This window comes from Pimephales promelas, chromosome 8, assembly GCF_988280905.1.
Source record: "Pimephales promelas chromosome 8, fPimPro1.hap1.1, whole genome shotgun sequence".
NCBI lineage: Eukaryota > Metazoa > Chordata > Actinopteri > Cypriniformes > Leuciscidae > Pimephales > Pimephales promelas.
The window spans coordinates 36,292,756-36,314,734 of NC_142776.1; the positions used below are offsets into that span (position 1 = coordinate 36,292,756).

Here is a 21,979-nt window from a genome sequence, read left to right on the forward strand (position 1 = left end):
ACTTTATCGAAGACAGTGATGGAACATTTACAATAAATAAAAATTAGGATCACACCCGAGTCCTCTGTGCCCACATTTGTCCACAATTACAGGATTAAGGGCTATAAAGTGAATACGGTTTTAGGGTTAAACCATCAGATACACTGCATTGAATGCATAAGTACCAGCAACCAATATATGAACCAGTCTAACACAAAAAGTACTTTTGAAACTTTATTGTACAGATAATGTGAAAAATCACTGTGGCTGCTGTCCTCCTCGGCCACGGCCAAAACCACCTCTCTGCAAAAACAAGAGGAAGTTTTGAGTCACAACTTCCAAATCCCCGGTTGGATTATCAAAGCTTGCATTTCTGGAACAGAGTCATGCACTGAAATTACATTAGAAATAGTTTTAAGCAGTGGGACTTACAAACTGGAATTCTGTGGCAGCACCTGCACCGGCCTCAGCTTTCTTATCAGCACCGGCTGCAAGACAAAAGGTTTTAGTTTAACACAATGCCGCACGCCGAGGCTCCAGCTAAAGGATATGCTGATGTCAACAGTCAGTGTGTATCGTGTACGTACGTGGAGCTGCAGACCGTCTGTAAGCATCTCTGTCTCCCTCACCACGGGCCAGACGAGCCGGTCTCTCTCCCTCGAGACCTGAAAAACACAGCGTTTCATTTAGCCCTCAAACCGTATTCACTTTATAGCCCTTAATCCTGTAATTGTGGACAAATGTGGGCACAGAGGACTCCGGTGTGATCCTAATTTTTATTTATTATAAATGTTATTTCACTGTCTTCGAAAAAGTTGTCTATCCATTTATGGTGTGTTTTTTTTATTTTGGGGGTATTTTTGAATTTATTCACTTCAAAAAGTACCATATTTTCTATATAAATTATGCGTATTATCATGTTTTTTTGATTTTTATTTTAAAAAAACATTAAAATATCATTCCAATAAGTTCTTAGAGCTAAAACCTAAAGATGAAGTGACTTTTCTTGTCTTATTTTAGAATGCTCTAAATTACAGTTTCCCATTCATTTCTATGGGTGCCCATTTTTGACCCAAACACAAGATTAAGGAGTTATTTTTTTCACCCATTTAACAGTGTAGAATTGAGTCAAAAAAAAATTGTGTGTTCAGGAGGCAAACTTAGGAAAAGTTGCCAAATCTTGTACCGCTCAGATCAAGGGAAGTATTTATTAAAAATAAATCAAAACTATTTTGACCACATTTGTCTAGAATACTGTTTTAGGGTTAACGCAACCACTTATAGGCCACGCGACAAATACAGTAGTCAACATTTGAAGTAGATCAATACCTTTCAAAGTTACACATGAATTTTGAACAATTCCCATTCTTGTCTTTTGACAACTGATTAACTTTTTCGATCCACTTCAAATCAAGTAGTCAATGCACTAAATTCAAGTCACATCAGTTTTCTAGTCGTACTGAATTATTTATTTTATTAGTAATATGAACTACATTTTTTTGGTCTTGAAAATGTTTACTATGAATGGAAAAGATGTTGAAATTCTTCAAAAATTGCATGAAGGTATAAAAAATAAATAAAATGACCCGCTTCAATTTGAAGTGGTTTTTATGTGAGGAAGACGGCCCTCTTACCCTTGGGACGGGGTCTGGCGGTCTCTGGGCGGGTCTGGCGGCGGAGGGTGGCGGGCACGATCTCCGGGGGCAGGTGGAGGAAGTCCCGCAGGTACTGGATGCCCTCATTGGTCAGGTACCAGTAGAAGTGGCGCCAAGCAAACTGCTCTTTCACGTACCCACATGACTTCAGAGACTGGGAAGGCAGAGGCATTTCAATATGTCATTGATTGGTTCATTAATGCGCATGTTAACATGCACACAAGCACGCTAATAACTCAAATCAGCTTATTGAAATAACCAGTTCACATGAAAACCCGGACATTTCCCGGTAGTGAAGTCAAGACTTAATAACTTGCATATTTGAATCAGAGTCTATGTCAGTTGTGATGTTAAATAAAGCATTAGAAGTTAAGAGTACGTGTCAGAGGGAAACGTACAGCTCATTTATTATCCTCAGATGCACGATACGAGAGCTCTTACTTTCAGACTCGCTTATATAAGATAAGAGTCTGATTTTGTGATAAATTTCCTCCTTACTGCAAAATACTTTTTTTTTTTTTTATTTACAGGGTCAATGCACATTAATAAACAAGTGTAAACGTGCCAGAATTAGCCCAAGAGGCTATTTTTCATCCGTAGACCCCAACTTGCTGTTTGGATGCGCTCAATCCACAGAAAGGAAGGACACACTTTCGTCACATATCACACATGAGCAATTCAATAAGTTTACAAGCTGGGTGAAACCAGTGAAACAGGCAAAAAATGAATGGTAAAGATCAGTTTATTACCCAAGAAAAAGGGTAAACGCATTTACACGATCATTAAGCATAATCGGGAATAAGAATGACGGTCAGAAGAGCTCACCTGCATTGCTTTCATCACATGAAGGTTGGGTACGTTCTTGTCGGCGAGCTCTGGATGTTTTGCGAGATGCACATCTTTTTTGGCCACCATGACGCCCTCTTTAAAGAGGAGCTCATAGATAGCAATACGGTTCTTCTTGGGCATCAACATCTGCATAAAGAAAAACACAATCACGAGTTCATACATTATCATCTTTACATTTTAATGCATTTGGCAGATGCTTTTATGTGCCTTGTATTGCATTCAAGCTATATTTTAACAGTATGTTAACGCAACTGTAACGACCCAACATTTGAGACCTTAGAGTAGACATAAACACCATTGTATTCTTTGGTATATCTATAGCTGGTATATACCATTGTATGGCATATCTGAAAGTATCATTTACATAATATAAATGTCAAACAGACAAAAACACCCAGCTTTTACCATCAACTGACATCACTAAATCAACGAAGAACCACCAACGTTAAGTGCGTACTGCTGTAGTAGTGATAGTAATATCGTGGTCTCAAACCACTAGCTACTATATTCAAGTATATATGTACATATTAGTACCATATAAGAAAATCATGGCAATACATAGTGTGCTAGTTTTTTTATCAGAGATAACATTCTGCGTGACGATGCCTTAACGTATTCACATTATTATGTTTCCTAGACATTTTTGGCATTTAAATTACGTATTTTCTTAAACACCTCCAATAAACCTTTTATTCAAAGTTATTTTCTCATCTCATGTTACTGTGTTGACTTCACACCAGCCGTGAAACACTCTCGCGCTAGCATTGAAGACAGGGACATATCCTGACTTAAATATAGCACTTCCCCACCGAATATTTCCTCAAGACCAAGTTATATTCATTATATGGGGTTTATTCAAAGCGAATTCGCTTGAAACGACACATAAAATAATAAGATGATGAAGATTTTGAACGGATTTTTGGCTCTTGTTTCGGCCTACCTTTACTCTTGCTGAGAGACCGGAGCCGGAAAGAACGTCATCAGCTGTTCTTCCTGTATTGTTTCGCCGCGCTTTATGCAGTCACGTGAGAAGCGCAAGGCTCCCGCTAGTGGACTGGAGACACCTGTTTTTAACACCTTAGTTTGTTTTGAATGAAATACAGTGTTGTGATATAAAGTTATGTGTAAAAACTACCGCAACATTGATATGAATTTAGCTAAACATGCCATTTGTTTCAGAGGGAGTTATTTCACGCACTGTAGAGATTTACTGAAATGTCCATACTTTTTTTTTATTTTGCTAATTTTTGAATTTACACACTTATATGTGTGTGTATATATATATATATACACGCACACACACACATATACACAATAGGGCTGTCAAACGATTAATCATGATTAATCACATCCAAAATAGAAGTTTGTGTTTACATAATATATGTGGGTGCACTGTGTATAATTATTTTATATATATAAATACTCACACACATGCTTGTATATATGTAAAAAATATATTGATGTATATACTGTATATAGATTTATATGTAATTAATATTATATATAAATATTTTATATATACATACTTTTTTTGTTAAATATACATGCATATGTGTGTGTTTATATATATAAAATAAAATAATTATTATATAAATAATAATAATATATATAAAATAATTATAGGCTACACAGTGCACTCACATATATTATGTAAACGCAAACTTTTATTTTGGATGCGATTAATCACGATTAATCGTTTGACAGCCCTAATATTATATTTTTTTTTTTTACACGCTTTGGTCAGTTCAAGAATAATTTATGCAATTAACTGTATATTGTTAAAGAGCTGTTTCATGTCTATCCTTGTATTGGTTAACTGGTTGAGGTCATTGGGATATAGAAATTAGCCTAATTAATTCAATACTTTTTAGAGAGAGTAATTATCAAATTACAGTGGTGAATATATAAGTATAACATAATTATATAGTATAATATATAATTAGTATATAATTACTTTTTTAGAATAACTTACCCAACACTGTATATATATGGCATTTGTATAACAAATTCATGGATGTCCTCAGTCAGTCCTTATTCATTGTATGCATGTAAAACAGTGACCAGGCATTGCCTGTTTTGACCATAAATACTGTCCTGTTGTGACATCAAGTACAGTCAGTTGAGTGCTAAAGGATATTACTCTTTTCCTTTATTCTTTATCCCTCAAGATCGCTGTAGTAACATGGAGGGCATCCACATCCTTCATACATGAGAAGTAAGCAATTTAACAATGAAAGTAGAGTCTGGTAGTTGTGCATGGCATGCGACCTCTGACCTCGTTCTCAATAATGGCACTTAATGGATTCATTTATTATGGTACTAAGTTTTCTCAACCTGATTGCGGAGGTACTTGCTCTGGTACCGCACGAGGTGTTACTAGGTTGACCTTTGAAAGTATCGGTCTATGAGAGAGATCAAATACTTATTTTGAGACAGTTACATTTAAACTCTTTAGAAAAGTTCCAGCTTCGGATTTGGCTTTGGATTTTTTTTGTTAACATTTCAAAAGTAATGGCTCCACCCAACTGCTAAAACAAAACTCATCTGGATGCATTAACAATAAATGTATTGGTTAATATTTCAGCTCTGCACATTTCTCTGGCAGCGAACAGCGTTTTCCTATTCTCCCATCTGTGTTGCGAGGCGGTGATGTGTTTAGTGCCTGAGGTTTGTGGACTTTTGGGAATGAACCTTACAGGAGCTTTGATTGTTGTTGTACGTGTGCCAACAAATAGAGAAGTTAACATTGCAACACCTCCATCTGCTTTCATGCACGGACCACCTGTGTTTGCAGGCAAATGTCTTTCATGTAATTTAGGAGCATATTTGCCAGTTAGTACACATTTACAGTACAAGAGGTGCTCGTACAGGTTTGGATTCAACTTTTTGTCAAAAAATGCAAAGCAGCTCATGAATATTGTGTTAAATATTAAGACATCACCAAATATTTAGTTTTACTGCAGTATGACACCGCTGCCCCCAACAACACATAAGCCAGAGTAAATGCATTAGCAATGTGTCACCAATAGGTGGCAAAAATAAACCCTAATATCCCATTTGAATGAATACCACTGTACATATAGGCTATCAGTGACACAACTGTGACATGGTACTGTCACAGCACTTTTTTGTTGTTGTTAAAACATCCCAAATACTATAATAGTACCAGTTGTTTTGGTACTTTTTGGTTAATGGCTAGAGTTTAATTGAACCATAATCAGCTGTGTATGTCACACGAATGTGGAATAATTCATATAATATATAAAAAATATGTATTATTGCATTGGTCACCTATTCGTTGATCTTAGTACGGTGCTGATTAATATGTAACGTGGGTCTCTTGACTGACCATCCCCCATCTGATACACCCGCAGCACAACACTGGCTGTTCATCCGATACCTTTGTTTTTTAGTGATGTTCGATTCGCGAACGAATCGTTCTGTCGAACCGATTCTTTTTTTATTCAGTTGAACTTTACAAATGCGTTTAAAAATCACTTCATATGGTAGACTGAGAAACACCATATCAATGACGTATCCAAATTATGTATCGTAACATTTATTTAATTACTCGAAAACACCGTAAGAGGAGAGACGTTGCTGTGAACTTGCTGAAGCGAACCGATTCCCTAAACTGAATCCGACGGCTCACCGACCGTTATTGTGTTTTACTAGAGTGGAGGGGTCACAGAGAGGCAGGATTCTCGTTCATCTGTTTTTGGTAAGTCTTAACGCATGGTTTTGTTTCTTATTTAACTGTAGAAATGAGTCATGTATCGATATAAGCGGATTGACGTGTGGTCTTGTGTTTTATCATTTATTTCTGAACGCTTGCGCAGTCTTTTAAGAACGCTGCGGTTCTTCGCATGAAATGAACACTGAAGGCTCTGTGCGCCTAGAATTAATATGCATGTGTCGAATGAAATTGAATTACATGAATGAATTAGACTTTTAAGCATTCTTCATTATACCATTTGGCAAAAATAAACTACTTAAAAGCTAACTAATAATAATAGCCTACAATATATTGAAGCCATTTTCCCGAGACTTAAGACTTTAATGTTTATAGAATGCACTTACTAACTTATGTTTAGAATAGTATGCTATTCTAAAGTTATGCATTTCGTGGTATACCATGAAATCCTTGCAAATAAAGTGTAACAATGTGGTAATTATGGTACTTTGATAATGAAATATTCTACATTGTACTTTTTTGTGTGTTTTTGGTTCCAATCTTTGATTCTGATTGGCCAATAGCTGTGCTTTAAAACACAGCTATGACAGCTACACCCAACGGTTCTATGTATCACTGCGCAACACTGCATTCCTATGTTGTTTTCATTTGAGCTTTCATGCATACCGTTGTTGCTGTTTACGGTCAGGGACTTTTTTTCTACCCGAAGGAACGCTAAGGCTTTTTTCTTTTTTTTAGTGATTTTACTTAATGAAAGTTGCAGTTTTAAACTTTAATATTTTTATTGTGTGGTAGCCGTTTTATGAAAGCAATAAGTGGAACGTTGTTGCTGTTCACGTTCAGGGACTATTTTTTCTAGCGGAAGGAAGGCTTTTAGCGATTTTACTTCTTGAAAGTTGCAGTAGCCTACTGATACACTTTTTTTTTTTACTTTAATATATGTATTGTGTGGTAACCGTTTTATAAAAGTAATAATGTACTCGAGGCAAGTGCGGTATCGTGAATAAGTAACGGCTGAAGGAGTTAATGTTACTCCGCTTCGCGTCGTGGATAACAACTTCCTTCAGCCGTTAGCTAACGTTACTCACGATACAGCACAGCCTCTTGTACCTTATTGCTTACTTATAGAATACACACACTGTCTAAATGTTGGAATTAGTAGTCTAAATTGCTAAAACTAGTAGTCACCTTTTGGTTTAAAATAGATTTGTCTCTTAAAAAATAGTTGTACTTGCTTAAGAAAATAGCAAATTTTGGTCATGGTACTAGGGGCGTAGAATTTAGTAGGGATGGTACTCCCTACCAATATCCAATGACACTGATATATCCCTAACAATAACTTTGATCAAAACTAAAAATATTTTTTTATATTGATTTCCCCATCATCCCCACCAATTTCAAAATTAAACCTACACCACTGCTTGTAGTTGCATGAATAAAGATGCTAATTTAGGTCACTTGTTAACCCAGACCTCTATTCTGATATTCACAAAAGACCATTTTAGTAAGTGCAATCTCAGTTGCCCCCAAAGGAGGCTTTAGTGTCTTTTTTGAATGCTACTGCTTTAATGTATCAGTAGCAGCAGGTCTGGCAGCAACAGACATTAATCATCATTACCCCAGTGCTGTTTGATTAGGAAATGTCTATGGCTGTCTCTGTTGCCATTTAGTTTGATCTTACATCTGTGCAAGCTTAACCGCTCGTTCACAGACACCATATGTCTGTTTGTCTTCTTCTGCTCGAGTCAAAGGCGATATCCTCGTCTCGGAGGGTCTTGAACTGTCCAGGGTCCTGAACTGGCTCTTATTGGCACCTGAACTGTATGGCGTTTGTTAGCGTTTGCTTTCAGCACGACAAAAGCTATCACTGGCGGGACCTTTTCAAAAGGTAGCTACACTCTAGAGCACCCTTAAGGGACAAAGGTGTACTTTTGACAGCTTTTTTATCTTTTTTTTCTGAAAGTGTTAATCTTAAATTTAATATTTAATCTCAAATGTAGATTTTTGCAATCCTTTCACCTTATGAAGTCATAAAGTACTGCCGCTCTGTAACTGGATTGTGTTGGAGGACACATTCACCTTCACTCTGAATCTGTCCTTCACCCTTCAGTAGCTTCACGTGGCGACTAAAGCCGAGGAGAGTGTGTCTTTAGACTTATTAGAGGCTTTTAACTGAACTCAAGGTACAATACAAGGTCTGAGCACTTAACAGTGGGATGAACATCTCAATGCAACGGATCCAAACTTGATCTTCTTTAGAGAAGAGCATCACCTTTAGAAAAGAGATGATCATTGAACACTTTTTTATAAGGAACTGCACAGTATGCAGTTCCTTATAAAAGGTTTTCCATCCTGAATGATGTGGTTTGGTTGCATAACCCAAAATAAATGATTTGTACTTTGAAGGATGACCCAGGGTTCAGCAGGGCCGTGTCATTGCTCACTTCAGGATGATTGGGGTCAAGGGTCAAGCTCAAGGGCACCAATGACATCACCGTGTTACTGCCCACATGGGATTGGAAGCTGTCACAGCGCTCATGTCTGTTCTGTTGATTAATCAGCTGTGCTTGGTAGTTTTGGCAACATTTCTGATTACGTTTTAGTTGTAATTTTTAGCTAAATTTATTTAGATTTAGAAATAAAAATCTTATTTATAATGTTAATTTCGATAAAATTACATAAAAATGTAATTTGGTAATTTATTTATAAAAATTCTTTCATTTTATTTATAAATATATTCAGTAGTTTAGTAAAAATGTAATTTAATTTATAGGTTAATTTAATGTAATTTAGTATTTTATTAATTAATTTATTTTAATTAATACTATCGTTCAGTAGTTTATTAAATATCTAATTTTATATTTTATTTATAAAATTAATATAGTGTTTTGCTGGTAGTTTTGGCAACATTTACTATGGCTTATTTACTAATCATATATGTGGAATTGTATTTATAGAAATTATTTGGTTCTATAAAAAATCAATTTGATATTTTATTTATAGTATTAAATTATTTTGACATCTGTTAAGGGTAATTAAGCATTTCTTTATAAAATGATTCAGTTGTTGTGTAATTTAATTTATAGTTTAATTTAAGTTAATTGAATTATAGTGTAACTTTGTAATGTATTAATTAATTTATTTTATTAATACAATTGTTCAGTAAATAATTAGTAAATATGTCATTTACATTAGATGTTTAGTAAATATGTCATTTGATATTTTATTTATTGATTTGTTGATATTTATTATTTGTTTGTGTTTTGGCAACACCTCTGAGCTTTAGTTGTAATTTGTATCTCTAATTTTATTTGCTCTGTAGTATTTATAATCATTTTATTTATAACACATTTATTTAACAATGTAATTTAGTATAGTATAATATACTTATAAAATACTGTACTGCATAAATTAGGCCTAAATAAGTATTTTATTTGCTAACTAGTAATCATTTGTTATTCTTCTAGTTATTTACATGATCCGAATTAAGTGTAGCGTTCTGGCAAGCTCGGCAACAGAATTATGTAGAGCGAGGAAGTTATGATCAGAACATTGAATGTGAACCAGAGGAAGCAGTAGAGAGCATTTTAAAAGTGCATGTCTGTATTTGATGTCTTTTAATGGATAGATTACGCTGTTCTTGAAGCTTCAGGGAATCCATGCAACAAGATCTCAGCTGTGCAGCTCTCCAGCGTCGTGTTTCCAGGAGGATGGCTTGCTTTTTGACAGGTTCTCATGTGTGTGTGAGGCGGTGTGGATATCAGCTGCGCTGTGACCTTGCCTTAACACACACAAACACGTGCAAATCCTCACAGAAACGCTTTTGGCTGCTGTGAGATCCTGCATTGATCCTTCTCTGCTGTCTTGCCCAAGTTTCTGTCTGAGAGAGATGGACAAAGATAGAGAGAAACAAATTGAAGAGGTGGATGGAAGGACGTCACGTATCTATCGATTGAGCCTAAACGCTCGAGAGAAAGAGATGCCGAGGAGAGATGTGAGATTTATGCTTTGAACATTGCCAAGAAGCAAGTCCGATATCAATGATCCGATCCTCAGTTTCTAAACGTCTCTGAAAATGATTACTTGTGCTTCACGAATGCTGAAAAGATGTGCAAGTTTAATGCAGTTTGATAGATATTTCTACAACCCCACCCATAGGCAAGAACAATAATGAGTTTCTTGTATGCTTGAATCTGTCATTTATTCACCTTGAGTTTCTATGTTCTGCTGAACACAAAAGTTTTTTTTGGTCCCCATTGACTTCCATTGCATTTTTTGTTCATGGAAGTCAATGGGGACCAGCGACTGTTACCGACATTCTTCAAAATATCTTCTTTGGTGTTCAACAGAAGAAAGAAACTCATACAGAGGGTGAGGAAATAATGATATTTGGGGGGAACTATCACTTTAAGTCAGAAGATGTGAATTTAGTTCCCTAAATCTGAATTTAGGACCATATTTGTACATTATTGGACATTCTCTCTTGTCAGTTTAAATGAGCCTCTGTTTCAGGGTGTGACTGTAATCTGTGCTGAAAGCCGTTATTCAGCTCCTCCAACACATTATTATTAATGCACGAGAGATAGAGGGAGTGTGCATCAGTCTCTTGAGTGTTTATTGAATGAATGAATCAGTGTTTCTCATGCAGTTTATGACTGTGTCTTCCTACACAAAGCTTCACCTGCGATGTTCAACCCCAAACACAGCTGTGGAGCTTTGGTACTTCACAAACATTGCAATTGTTTTTTCATTAATTAGGGCGTTTACTAAAGGCAAGCATTTCTCTTATTGCTTATGTCAGGCATTATTGGTTACGTTAATCAAAACTAAAGCTATTAAAACAATTATCGCTATATATTGCTTTGGCAACCTGAAATAAGGTCAAAATTTAAGTACTAAAATTACTAAAACTAATAAATTAAATAATTTAAATATAAAAGAAGATATTGATTCAAAAGTAGCACATAGCAATATTACTAAAACTACAATGAAAACTGAAAATATAAAAATATAAGCTTAGCTAATTCAAAATAATAAAACTAGGTAGGCCTTACATTGTTCATGAACGTGTTTCCATAATAATACTATAATAAGTGGATATAGTAAGCACATAAAACAGTTCAACATGGAGGTTCAACAAAAACCAAAGTTTTCTACTTTTCTCCTCACACATAAGTGTGTAATTTACTCATTTATTTAAAATGACTTGCAGATTTATAACTTTATTACCTCTGAAGACATTATGACTGTAACAAAAGATTTGTGCAGCTGATGCTTGTGCAAGCGTGCGTGTGTGTGTGGTGGTCCATGAGCGTGCACACCTCTGGTTGCAGTTTCGCTTGTTTCCAGAGGGGACATAGTTCTGCAAAAACTCAGAGACTTGTGCAATGCACCTTTAAAGGAATAGTTAACTGTTTACCCAAAAATAATTCTGTCAGTAATTAATCGCCTTCATGTTGTTCCAACCCTGGCTGTAAGACTTTCATTCAACTTCAGAACAAAAATTTGATATTTTTAATTACTGACAGAATTTTCATTTTTGGGTGAACTAAGCCTTTAAGTAACCTAATGTGTTTTAATGGAGTGTATGGTAGCAGCAGGACACACTTCTGCTTTATTTTCATGTAGAGGAGCCAAGAATAGATCCCTGTGGAACACCACAACGGATAAGCGAAGTAAATGACCCGATATTTACAGAGAAGTACTAAATCCCCTTTAAGTATGAGACAAACCACTGTAAACCTATAGGCCCTGGACTCCAACAACCCACTCAATTTGTTTCAGAAGAATATTGTGATCAATAGTGTCAAGTGCAGCACTCAAATCTAAAAGTAGGAGAATAGCAGAAGACCCATATTCAATGGCAGCAGAATGCCTTTTTGTAACCTTCAGCAATGCTGACTCAGCAAAGTATCCAAGTATGACAGCCCGTTCTCATCATATACTGACGCTTTTGCCAATGCGTTTACATCCAACGCACATGGTGGCTCTTTATCGTCAATATGAGACGCAGATATAGAAGGCGCCTCCTAGTGGTCTAACCCTAACCCTACCCCAGACCTAAACCTACCCATAACCGAAGTGTGTTATATTGGGTGCATTGGCAAAAGTGTCAGTATATGACGCCTTGGGATGAGAATGTGTTGGGTATGAAGTACACTGTAAGAGTGACACTTTTTCCAAAACTTTTGAAAGGTTTGGGGGTTTAAAAATAGACCGGTTCATTAAAGAGCCGTTTATCATATAAGAGTGTTTGGGCAGATTGTGTCTAAGACCTCTTTAAACAGACGACCAGTCAAGTCAATACATCTGATTGACACAATGTGAGTTTCTGGTTGAGAGCAAGACTGGTTGAATGTTTGTAAAGCTACAGGATGGAAAGACCATTTGAGAGATACAGATTGCACGGTATAAAAATCATTATGTAAATGTAAGTCCCCATAAAACATGATGAAAACACATTAGAGTAAGTTACCTAACACTGTGTGCACTGTAAAAATGAATTTACTTTATCTAATCAAAAAAATTGTGGCAACAGATTACAAGCAACATTATTAATTCAATTTAAGTAATTATTAATCAAATTTATTCCTTAAAAGTTAACCATTTAAAATGAGTAAAACTTACACCAACAACCAAAACAACATAAATTTAAGTCACCATTATGGTGATCGGTGTTTGTTTTAAAATGACGGTTTTCTCCTTCAGTGATTTGGCTTGTTAACATCAGTTGTCTTCAATGTTGGCAATATAAAATAAAGAGTTCTTAATTAATCTTTGACGTCTTTCTGTAAGTGAGATATTTTTTTTTTTTGGTGTAAACTTTTCTGATTTTAAATGGTTACCTTTTAAGGAATAATTTATTACTCAATTCTAATTTGTTAAATTTAATTAATAATATTGCTTGTAATCTGTTGCCACAATTCTATTGATTAGATAAAGCATATTCATTTTTACAGTGTGTGTGTGTGTGTGTGTGTAATGCAGTGTTGATAATGGATGCTCTTTGCTGCCTCAGCCTCTGTATTTCACAGTTGAATGCACTGAAGTAGAGCCAAGGATTTGTCTTCAAGATCTGTTTACTGTGTTTAGAGGCAAAAGCAAGAGGAAGAAAGAGGCATGTAAGGGTCTATTATATGCAAAGAAACTTTGAATTCATGTTAAGGCATTAAAAAATCTCATTTGTAGATAGCTGCTGACTGCTCATTTTGGCCGTTATGGTAATTTGATGTGGCTTTCATTAGTATCCGTTATGCTGTGAACTGCTCTTAGATTGGGTTTCATGCTGAGGGGGAACAAACGGAGAGAGAAAGCACACGGGCCAAACATTAATATGGTTATTTAGGCACAGAATAGAAGAGAACCCTTTGAATTTCCCTTTGGGTCGTGGAGGAAATTGGACTTCTGAGGGTGAAGAAAAGGCCATTGTCAGCGTGCCGTGAACTGGGTTTGAACTCATCTGAAATTGGAAAGACATTAGCAGAGTGAATCTGTAATGCTCATCTTCTGGAAATTAGCCAGTGCAATTAAAGTGACTTGAGGCGCTGAGCTGGCTATGAGGAACGAGAGACCCGTCAATCTCTGATGCCCACGCAAACCCTTTGATTACATGCAACGTGACGTACATAATCAATCTGCAGAGTAGAGTAGCGTTGCTGAAACCGTAGCATTATAGCTTTATCTATTTTCCTTTTATGTTCATTTTAGTTGATTCACCCAAAAGTGAAAATTATGTTCATCTTCAGAACACAAATTAAGATGTTTTTTATGAAATCTGAGTGAGTTCGGTCCAACCCCGTAAAAAGTTAATAAAGAGATCGTAAAACAACTGATCCATATGAATTGAGCAGTTTAGTCTAAATCTGTCTAGCCATACATCCATCTATCCATCCATCCACCCACCCTTCTATGTATCCATCCATCTGTCTGTCTGTCTGTGCATCCATCCATCCATCCTCCCTTCTATGTATCCATCCATCTGTCTGTCCATCCATCCATCCATCCATCCTCCCTTCTATGTATCCATCCATCTGTCTGTCCATCCATCCATCCATCCATCCATCCATCCATCCTCCCTTCTATGTATCCATCCATCTGTCTGTCTGTCTGTTCATCCATCCATCCATCCATCCATCCATCTGTCTGTCTGTGCATCCATCCATCCATCCATCCATCCTTCTATGTATCCATCCACCTGTCTGTCTGTCTGTCCATCCATCCATCCATCCATCCATCCATCCATCCATCCACCCTTCTATGTATCCATCCATCTGTCTGTCTGTCTGTTCATCCATCCATCCATCCATCTGTCTGTCTGTCCATCCATCCATCCATCCACCCTTCTATGTATCCATCCATCTGTCTGTCTGTCTGTTCATCCATCCATCCACCCTTCTATGTATCCATCCACCTGTCTGTCTGTCTGTCTGTTCATCCATCCATCCACCCTTCTATGTATCCATCCATCTGTCTGTCTGTCCATCCATCCATCCAACCATCCATCCATCCATCCATCCATCCATCCATCCATCCATCCATCCATCCATCCATCCATCCATCCATCCTCCCTTCTATGTATCCATCCATCTGTCTGTCTGTCCATCCATCCATCCATCCATTCATCCATTTCAGTTGTATCTGGTGATTCTACGGCCATTTCTTGCCATTCGCGTGAAACTAACTTTAATTTTTTTCTGATAACATGCAAACTGAGCAATAGTACTAATAATATGAATAGTGCTTAGCAAACTGTAGACTGATAATAATAATACTAACAGTACGGCTCCGTTTAATAATTAGTCTCAGCCATTATTGAGCATTTCAGCTATTGATATCTGCTGGCCTCAGTCTTCCTTCACTTTGACCTGATCAATGGTATTGATTAGTTCCTGTGGCGGGCGAGATCCAGTTTACTGTGTGCTGATCAACTTTAGTTAGCAGTTAGCAGCATTTAGCTCCCTTACTCGACCACAGTATTGAACACGGGCGTTTCCATCAGTTTCACTGCTGACTTTACTGATGTTTATCTTTCACCAACATTTTGGGACATATTTAAACCAATGTCTTAGTCTATGCACTTTACATTGGTACTTTTCTGGTTAAGCCCATACCTGGTTGCTCTTTTGAGGATTTATTATTTCAGGGTTTTTCTGTCTGCCTTTCTTTTATACTCTCAGTCTGTGGTAATGTTGACATGACATTCCTCTGGCTAATCATTGATTGTCAGCCATATTGCTGAGTGGGTGGGGTTGTCAAAGTTCAGTTTAATGCAAGAGTGTGTGTCCGAGCAAACAATTGTGTGTGTGTGTGTGTAATAGAGAGTGGGAGAAGTGGTGTTTGACAGCTCCAGACACACCCACTAGTCCAACACTGGTCTGATGTCAGGAGTATCCAGTGTCACTCGCAGATCCTTGAACATCTTTCTCTTTTAGGCTGGATTTACCAGGTGAGAGATTGTCTTATACTGAACAAATATTTTAAGTCTATATCAAATCATGTAAGTCTCTCTTGTGTAATAGGAATGATAGCAAAGTCCTTTTACATAAATAGTCTCTGATGATAGCCTGTGTAACGGTGAATCAATGTCACGAATATGTCCATGTTAAATTTCACAACAAAATCAAAAGAACTTTATTATATTATTTTACCTATAATATATCATGGTATTTTTTGTATTCCTTTTGAATTATACTCATTTATTTATTAATTAAATGGGAAAAAAATCATTGTATTTCAGTATTTATGTAAAGTAGTAGAATGTATTAATAGAAATTTTAAAAGAAAAACATCTAGATGCATTATATAATGAGAATTTGAGGAGAATATGTGCTCAATGTTTATGATATAACTATAATTTCTTTCATTTGATTTGGGGGTGAAATAGGTAGCGATGACAGAAAATTAATAATTGTGAATTATAATGAATGGTGAAATTCCAGTGACATCATTCAGAAATTATTTATGATCAGTTATCAGTTTCACAAAACGAAACGTGCTTGAGGATGTAGTGACGTTTTCCCTCGGTTCAGGAAATTAACTTCTCCTATTTCGCCATCGTCACATTTCAGGAGCGCTTTAATCAACCCGATGTTGAGCCAATAGACTGAAATTGTGACTTGTGTAGGGCAGCGTGTTTAGTGTGTGTGTGTGTGTGTGTGTGGACATCCATCCAGTTTTTGTTGGCTGTGTGTATAGAGGTTTTTGGAGAGAGGTGTTTAGTTTCAGTGCAGGGTGCCAGTGGAATATACTTTATTTATAGATGCAGACAGCAAACAGAGCCTGCTCACTCGCCCAATGACGAGTAGCCAATCACCGCCAGAATCACCTTCATCTGCGACTTTAATCATATGCAGGAAAATACGTGGAAAAAACGGTATATTTGCATTTAAAGCAATTTAAATTGCATGCAAATTTCACCAATAATTAAACGTGAAATTTTGAAGAAATATTATTTTCTTCATACTCTAATAATCGTATTTGTTTTTTACACTTTTGAAAAAGTTGTATTTTTTTATTTATTACAGTGTATACGCAGAATGCGTTCATATTAAAATATTGTATTGCTCATATTTTGGACCCTGGTTAAAACTACACTCTAAAAAATGCTGGGTTGTTTTAACCCAACTTTGGGTCAAATATGGACTAACCCAGCCGTTGGGTTAAATTTTTACATTACATTTTTAACCCAACATTTCGGGTTTGTCCATATTTGACCCAAAATTGGGTTAAAACAACCCAGCATTTTTTAGAGTGTATAGTTTTTGATGATGGCATAATTTATGATGGCAGTTTTTGATATTTATTGGTATTTTATGTATTATTATTATTACACTCTAAAAAATGCTGGGTCGTTTTAACCTAATTTTGGGTCAAATATGGACAAAACCGAAATGTTGGGTTAAAAATGTAATGTAAAAATTTAACCCAACGGCTGGGTTAGTCCATATTTGACCCAAAGTTGGGTTAAAACAACCCAGCATTTTTTAGAGTGTATTTCTCGTAATTGAACACCTTGCAATTAGAGGTGCAAAGAGGTCTGGTGTTCAGGTATGTTTTTGTCATAGTTGGGTAAACGTCAAATATCATTTTAGGTGAAACCTTATGAGTGTGTATAACAGAAAATCTTTTTATTCTGTTACTGGTCGCAAATTCTGGATGCAGTTTCTTACCATTTTAATCACCGTTTTGCCACTATTTATTTATTTGCAGTTTACCTACAAGTCTTGTCAAATGAATTTCAAAATCTACAGATATTTTCTCAGTTAATATGATCTCTTTAAGACAGAATGCATGATAACTATTCAAGTCTTAGCTAAAAGTATTGTTTAAACTAGTTTTACATGGCATGTCACTCTGTGTTTACTGATGAAATATCATATCAGTTGCCCAAATGCAAAGCAATTTATCCGAATAAATGTCCATGAACCTGAACCTGGAGTGGTCTAGTCCTAGGGAATCCACATCCTGAGATGTGACATCAGATCTGAAGTCACACATGTATGAGTATGACGAGGACCCAGAGAAAAACCAGCCCACACGGCTCAAGTTGTACAAGCGCTGGCTTGTGTGTGTATGCAGGGACTCTTGAATTGGTTGCCGCTGTGATCCGTTAACTGAAAGCTGTAAATTATTCATCAACCCTGGGCTTAGCTGGTCATAATCCTGCTACTCTTGCATTTGCAGAAATGGCAAACGTGGGTCATAGTGTCATTTAGTGGGTTTTGAGAGAGTTGTGTAGATTACAGTACTTCTGCGAAAGCCACGAATCTCTGCTTGAGTTCACAAAAATACTGATATTCAGTTATTATTAGGGCCTCTTGCAAAAACATGTTTTCTAATTGTGTTGATTGTGTGGGAAATGTGATCAAAAAGCTGAAAGCTAAATCAAATTAGTAACACTTTACAATAAGGTCCCATTAGGCAACATGCGTTGAACTAACTAAAATGAACAACTAAACTAACTAAAATGAACTAACAATGAGGAATTCATTTGTTGCGGTATTTAATTACTTATCTTTGTTAACATTAATGAAACATAACTGTTCATTGTTAGTTAACCGATACAACTTTTGAAGGTAACACTTTAGTTTAGTGTCCTAATCTATTATAATGCATATTAGTAGGATATTGGCTGTTTAATAGGACTTATAAAGCACATATTAATCCCTTATTCTGCTTGACCTTATTCTACATACCTTGATCTTACTATTATTAAACAGTAATTAGTTCACTGAGGCAAAAGTCATAATTAATATTGAGTTAATAGTGAGAATTGGACCCTAATTTAATAAAAGAATAAGATTAATAAATGCTTGTTAATTAGTTAAATAATGTTAACAAAACTAATTATTGTAATTATTATTATCAAATTAGACTAAGTCTTTAGTAAACGAACACACTGAATGTGATTAAATGAATGAGTACTGGGTATCAGAATTCTGTGTAATTCTGTGAATGCAGGCGCGCGCTCTCTCTCTCTCTCTCTCTCTCTCTCTCTCTCTCTGTGTGTGTGTGTCGTACTGAAGCGGTGTAGTGTGTCCTTGTCTTTATTGATCTGCAGGTCTCATGAGTGCTGCAGTGAAGGCACTGCGGAGGAGACACACACTGCAGATGCTGGAGTTACTGGAGTTACTGGTTGTGATCACAGTGTGGTTCAGGATTCACTCAAGTACTTTAATAACAGTTCTTTAGGATGGATGTGAGCGCTAGCTTTAATAAACCGTATAAATGTTTTATCAGCTTACCAAAAATCGAACGTGTTAACATGTAAATTCACTTTTTTGAATTAAAAACAAATTTTAATTATTATTTATTTGAATTATTTTGTTGTAATTTTTGTATTATTTCATTTTATGACTGCATTAGATTACATCAGATCAGACGGAAACAGCTTCTTTAATGTTTTACTTCATTTTTACTTGTAAAATAGATAGAAATAGATATAAAACAACAAACATAAAATGAATATTTAGTCTGATACAATTTCAAAAAGATTTACAAGTATTTGTTGTTACCAGCACCAAAAGTACCATAGTTTCACCATAAAAAATGGCTATATTTTTCTATGGTTTGAGTGTGTGTGTGACTTCTGCTGCTCACGTAAAAACCACAAATATCGGCCTGATATAGCGACCAGACGATATATCGGTCGATCATATAATACAGACTAATATAAATACTACATATAATTGTCTCCAAGTACACATCTAATAGAAATATATAACATAGATACAGTTATTTTTGCTATTTTTAAAGCAAAAAAAAAATACATATTGTGCCTTTAAGGGGTCCAACTTCACGCTGTGCCTAAAAACAGTCCTTAAGCATTGTAAAATCACAGTAAACGCATATCTTTATGAGGCTCTCTAACTTTGTCTTTTGAATGAGCTTTTATATAATTAGTTGGGGTTTTTTTTACTTCTTTTGTCTTTAGTTGTGATTGATGTGACGTGATTGAGGGCTGTAAATAACTGTACTATACCTCAGACTTTGACCATCAGTCGAGCAGCTTCAGATAAGTTATCTTAAAGGGATGATCCATTCATCCATTCAGATCCAAGTCATCATTTACTCACCCTAAAAATATAAAAAAAAATATATATATATATATATATATATTTATATATAATACATAAAACATCAAGCTTTAAAAAAAAGCTTTTTAACAATGACTTTTAATTCACAATATTTCACTTTTATTGTATTTTTGATTAAATAAATGCAGGATTGGTGAGCATATAAGATAATTCTTTCAAATGCATTAAAAAATTAAATGGTTGTGTATATTTGTATTTAATTTTCCGCATTGAAAAAAGCTAAATATTAAACTAAAAGAACAAGCTCAACTCTATTACAGGCCTGATCGAATGAGAAACCTATACCAGTAAAACAGACTTATTTGATTTGGGCTGGTAAACAATCGTCAACATGCTACTGGACATTTATTATGTCTCTGTCATTTTTATGACACAGAAAGACTTTCATCAATCATTAACATTGCTGTATTGAATACTCTCTCCCGTCATGGAAAAATTAAGGACATTTTTAGGCATTCCAGCTGTTCATCATTCTTTGTTGATCGGTTCAGAGCTTTTTGGCTTCAGGCATGGAAATGAAAAAACACCAGAGACATAAAGCAGACATTTATAGACGATAAATGTCATGTGAGATGGCTTTGTTGCTGAATAGCTGCTGTAGAGCTGGGATATACAGTATATATATGAAGAGTTCAGATGCAAAAGCCTCTAAATGCCATTTGAAATTTTCTTCTTTAATGATGATTTTTATCAAACTTGTATATTTAAGTTCAGTGATTTCACTTAAATAACAATTAATAGGTAATTATCATTGCCATTTAAGTGAAATCACTGAACTTAAATATACAAGCTTGATAAAAATGATCATTCTAGAAGAAAATTTCAAATGGCACTTAGAGGCTTTTGCATCTGAACTCTTCATATATATATATATATATATATTAGAGCCCGACCGATAAAGGATTTTGAAGGCCGATACCGATACAAATATTTTTGGGTTTTAAAATCCGATATTCCGATATATCGGCCGATATTTTTTTTTATTAAATATTGTTGGATTTCACACACGTGTAAAAGAAAAACTAACTTTTCTGCACAAGATACATTTGATACTTTTTCTCTATGTCTAAATGTTCACTCCTCGCAAGTATAACTTACATTTTACAATGCAGGGACTGTAACTAGAGATATGCTAGTTATAAATACAGTAATCATTACTTTATTTAGGCAGAAAAAGTTCATTGTTGTTTCCAAGCTCATTAATGTTAACGTTAGCGGTCTTCCACTGATGATAGTGGCATTAGCTAGCTTTGTGGTTAGCTAGTCTATGATGAGCCATAATTTAGCAATAGATAACATCATACTGCAAATTGTAAATCATACATTTTCAATATAACAGGCCAAGGAGAGATGATTGAAGCGTGTTTCATCTGTTTTTATTTTTATTTTTTAAATATTCATTTATCGGCCATTATAACTGCCGATACCGATATTTTGGAAAATGCCTAATATCGGCCGATAATATCGGCCGGCTGATATTATAATATATATATATATATATATATTACATAAAAAATAGTACCAAATGTCTGTTGTTGTCTAAAATAAACAGAAGCCTTAAACCTGTATTCACCCCCATCATCCCAAGGCCATGACAAACAAGCAAACAACACCCCACACACACACTGTCAGAATAATTCTAGTCAAATGTGATTAGTCTCTCTCTCTCCTCTCTCTCTCTCACTCACACACACACACACACACTGCTGCACATGTGAACACCCACTTCGTCCACCAAGAAGCATTTTTAACACCGGGGAACAGTTAGCTTTGGCTGCATCTGCTGTTTATTTAAAGCCTATAGTTAACTCTGTAAGAAAGAAGCGAAATTGAGGAGAAGTGTTGAGTGTTGACGCAGGTTTTGGGGGGTGGACAGTCCCACGTGTCTGGATCTGAGCGCGGGGATCGGTGAGCCTTTTGTTGCTTTCCTCTTTTGTCATGGCTAGACTCTTTAGCGTTCGTCGTCAGTATGGAGGAGAGATGCTGGAGGACAGCTTTGTTCGGGGGTAGTGTTAGTTCGGGGGTTTTGTTTTTGATGGTGTGGTTTAGAGAGAGACGGTCTGACTCGTATTTTCATTCATGCATTTGGCATACTTGCAAGGTGTATGTATAATCAGTTCATGATTAGTTCAGTTTATCAGATTTACTTTAACACGCACATGCTCATATGCAAACGGTTGGAGTCTCTGTCTTTTCGTGTTTTTGTA

General features: G+C 35.8%; 2 protein-coding genes across 5 annotated transcripts in view; one reads left to right on the forward strand and one right to left on the reverse strand.

Annotated features, from left to right (window-relative positions):
- Positions 1-200: 200 nt before the first annotated feature.
- rps10 (ribosomal protein S10) lies at positions 201-3,558 on the reverse strand. The gene is made up of 6 exons (XM_039692739.2): positions 3,424-3,558; positions 2,460-2,609; positions 1,614-1,788; positions 567-644; positions 412-467; positions 201-282 (listed from the first exon to the last, which is right to left on the reverse strand). The coding sequence occupies exons 2-6, from the start codon at positions 2,607-2,609 to the stop codon at positions 238-240; spliced, it is 504 nt and encodes a 167-aa protein (XP_039548673.1). The 5' UTR covers positions 3,424-3,558; the 3' UTR covers positions 201-237.
- Positions 3,559-4,678: 1,120 nt separating this feature from the next.
- The window catches only part of pacsin1b (protein kinase C and casein kinase substrate in neurons 1b), a 32,034-nt gene continuing 14,733 nt past the window's right edge, over positions 4,679-21,979 (forward strand). Inside the window, exons 1-2 of one of the 4 annotated variants that reach the window (XM_039692735.2) lie at positions 6,139-6,204; positions 15,495-15,622. The gene's annotated coding sequence lies outside the window, so the exon portion shown is untranslated. Of the gene's footprint in view, positions 4,699-6,107; positions 6,205-15,494; positions 15,623-21,505; positions 21,681-21,979 lie in introns of those variants that run through there. The other 3 variants (XM_039692738.2, XM_039692736.2, XM_039692737.2) reach the window with 3 other exon arrangements.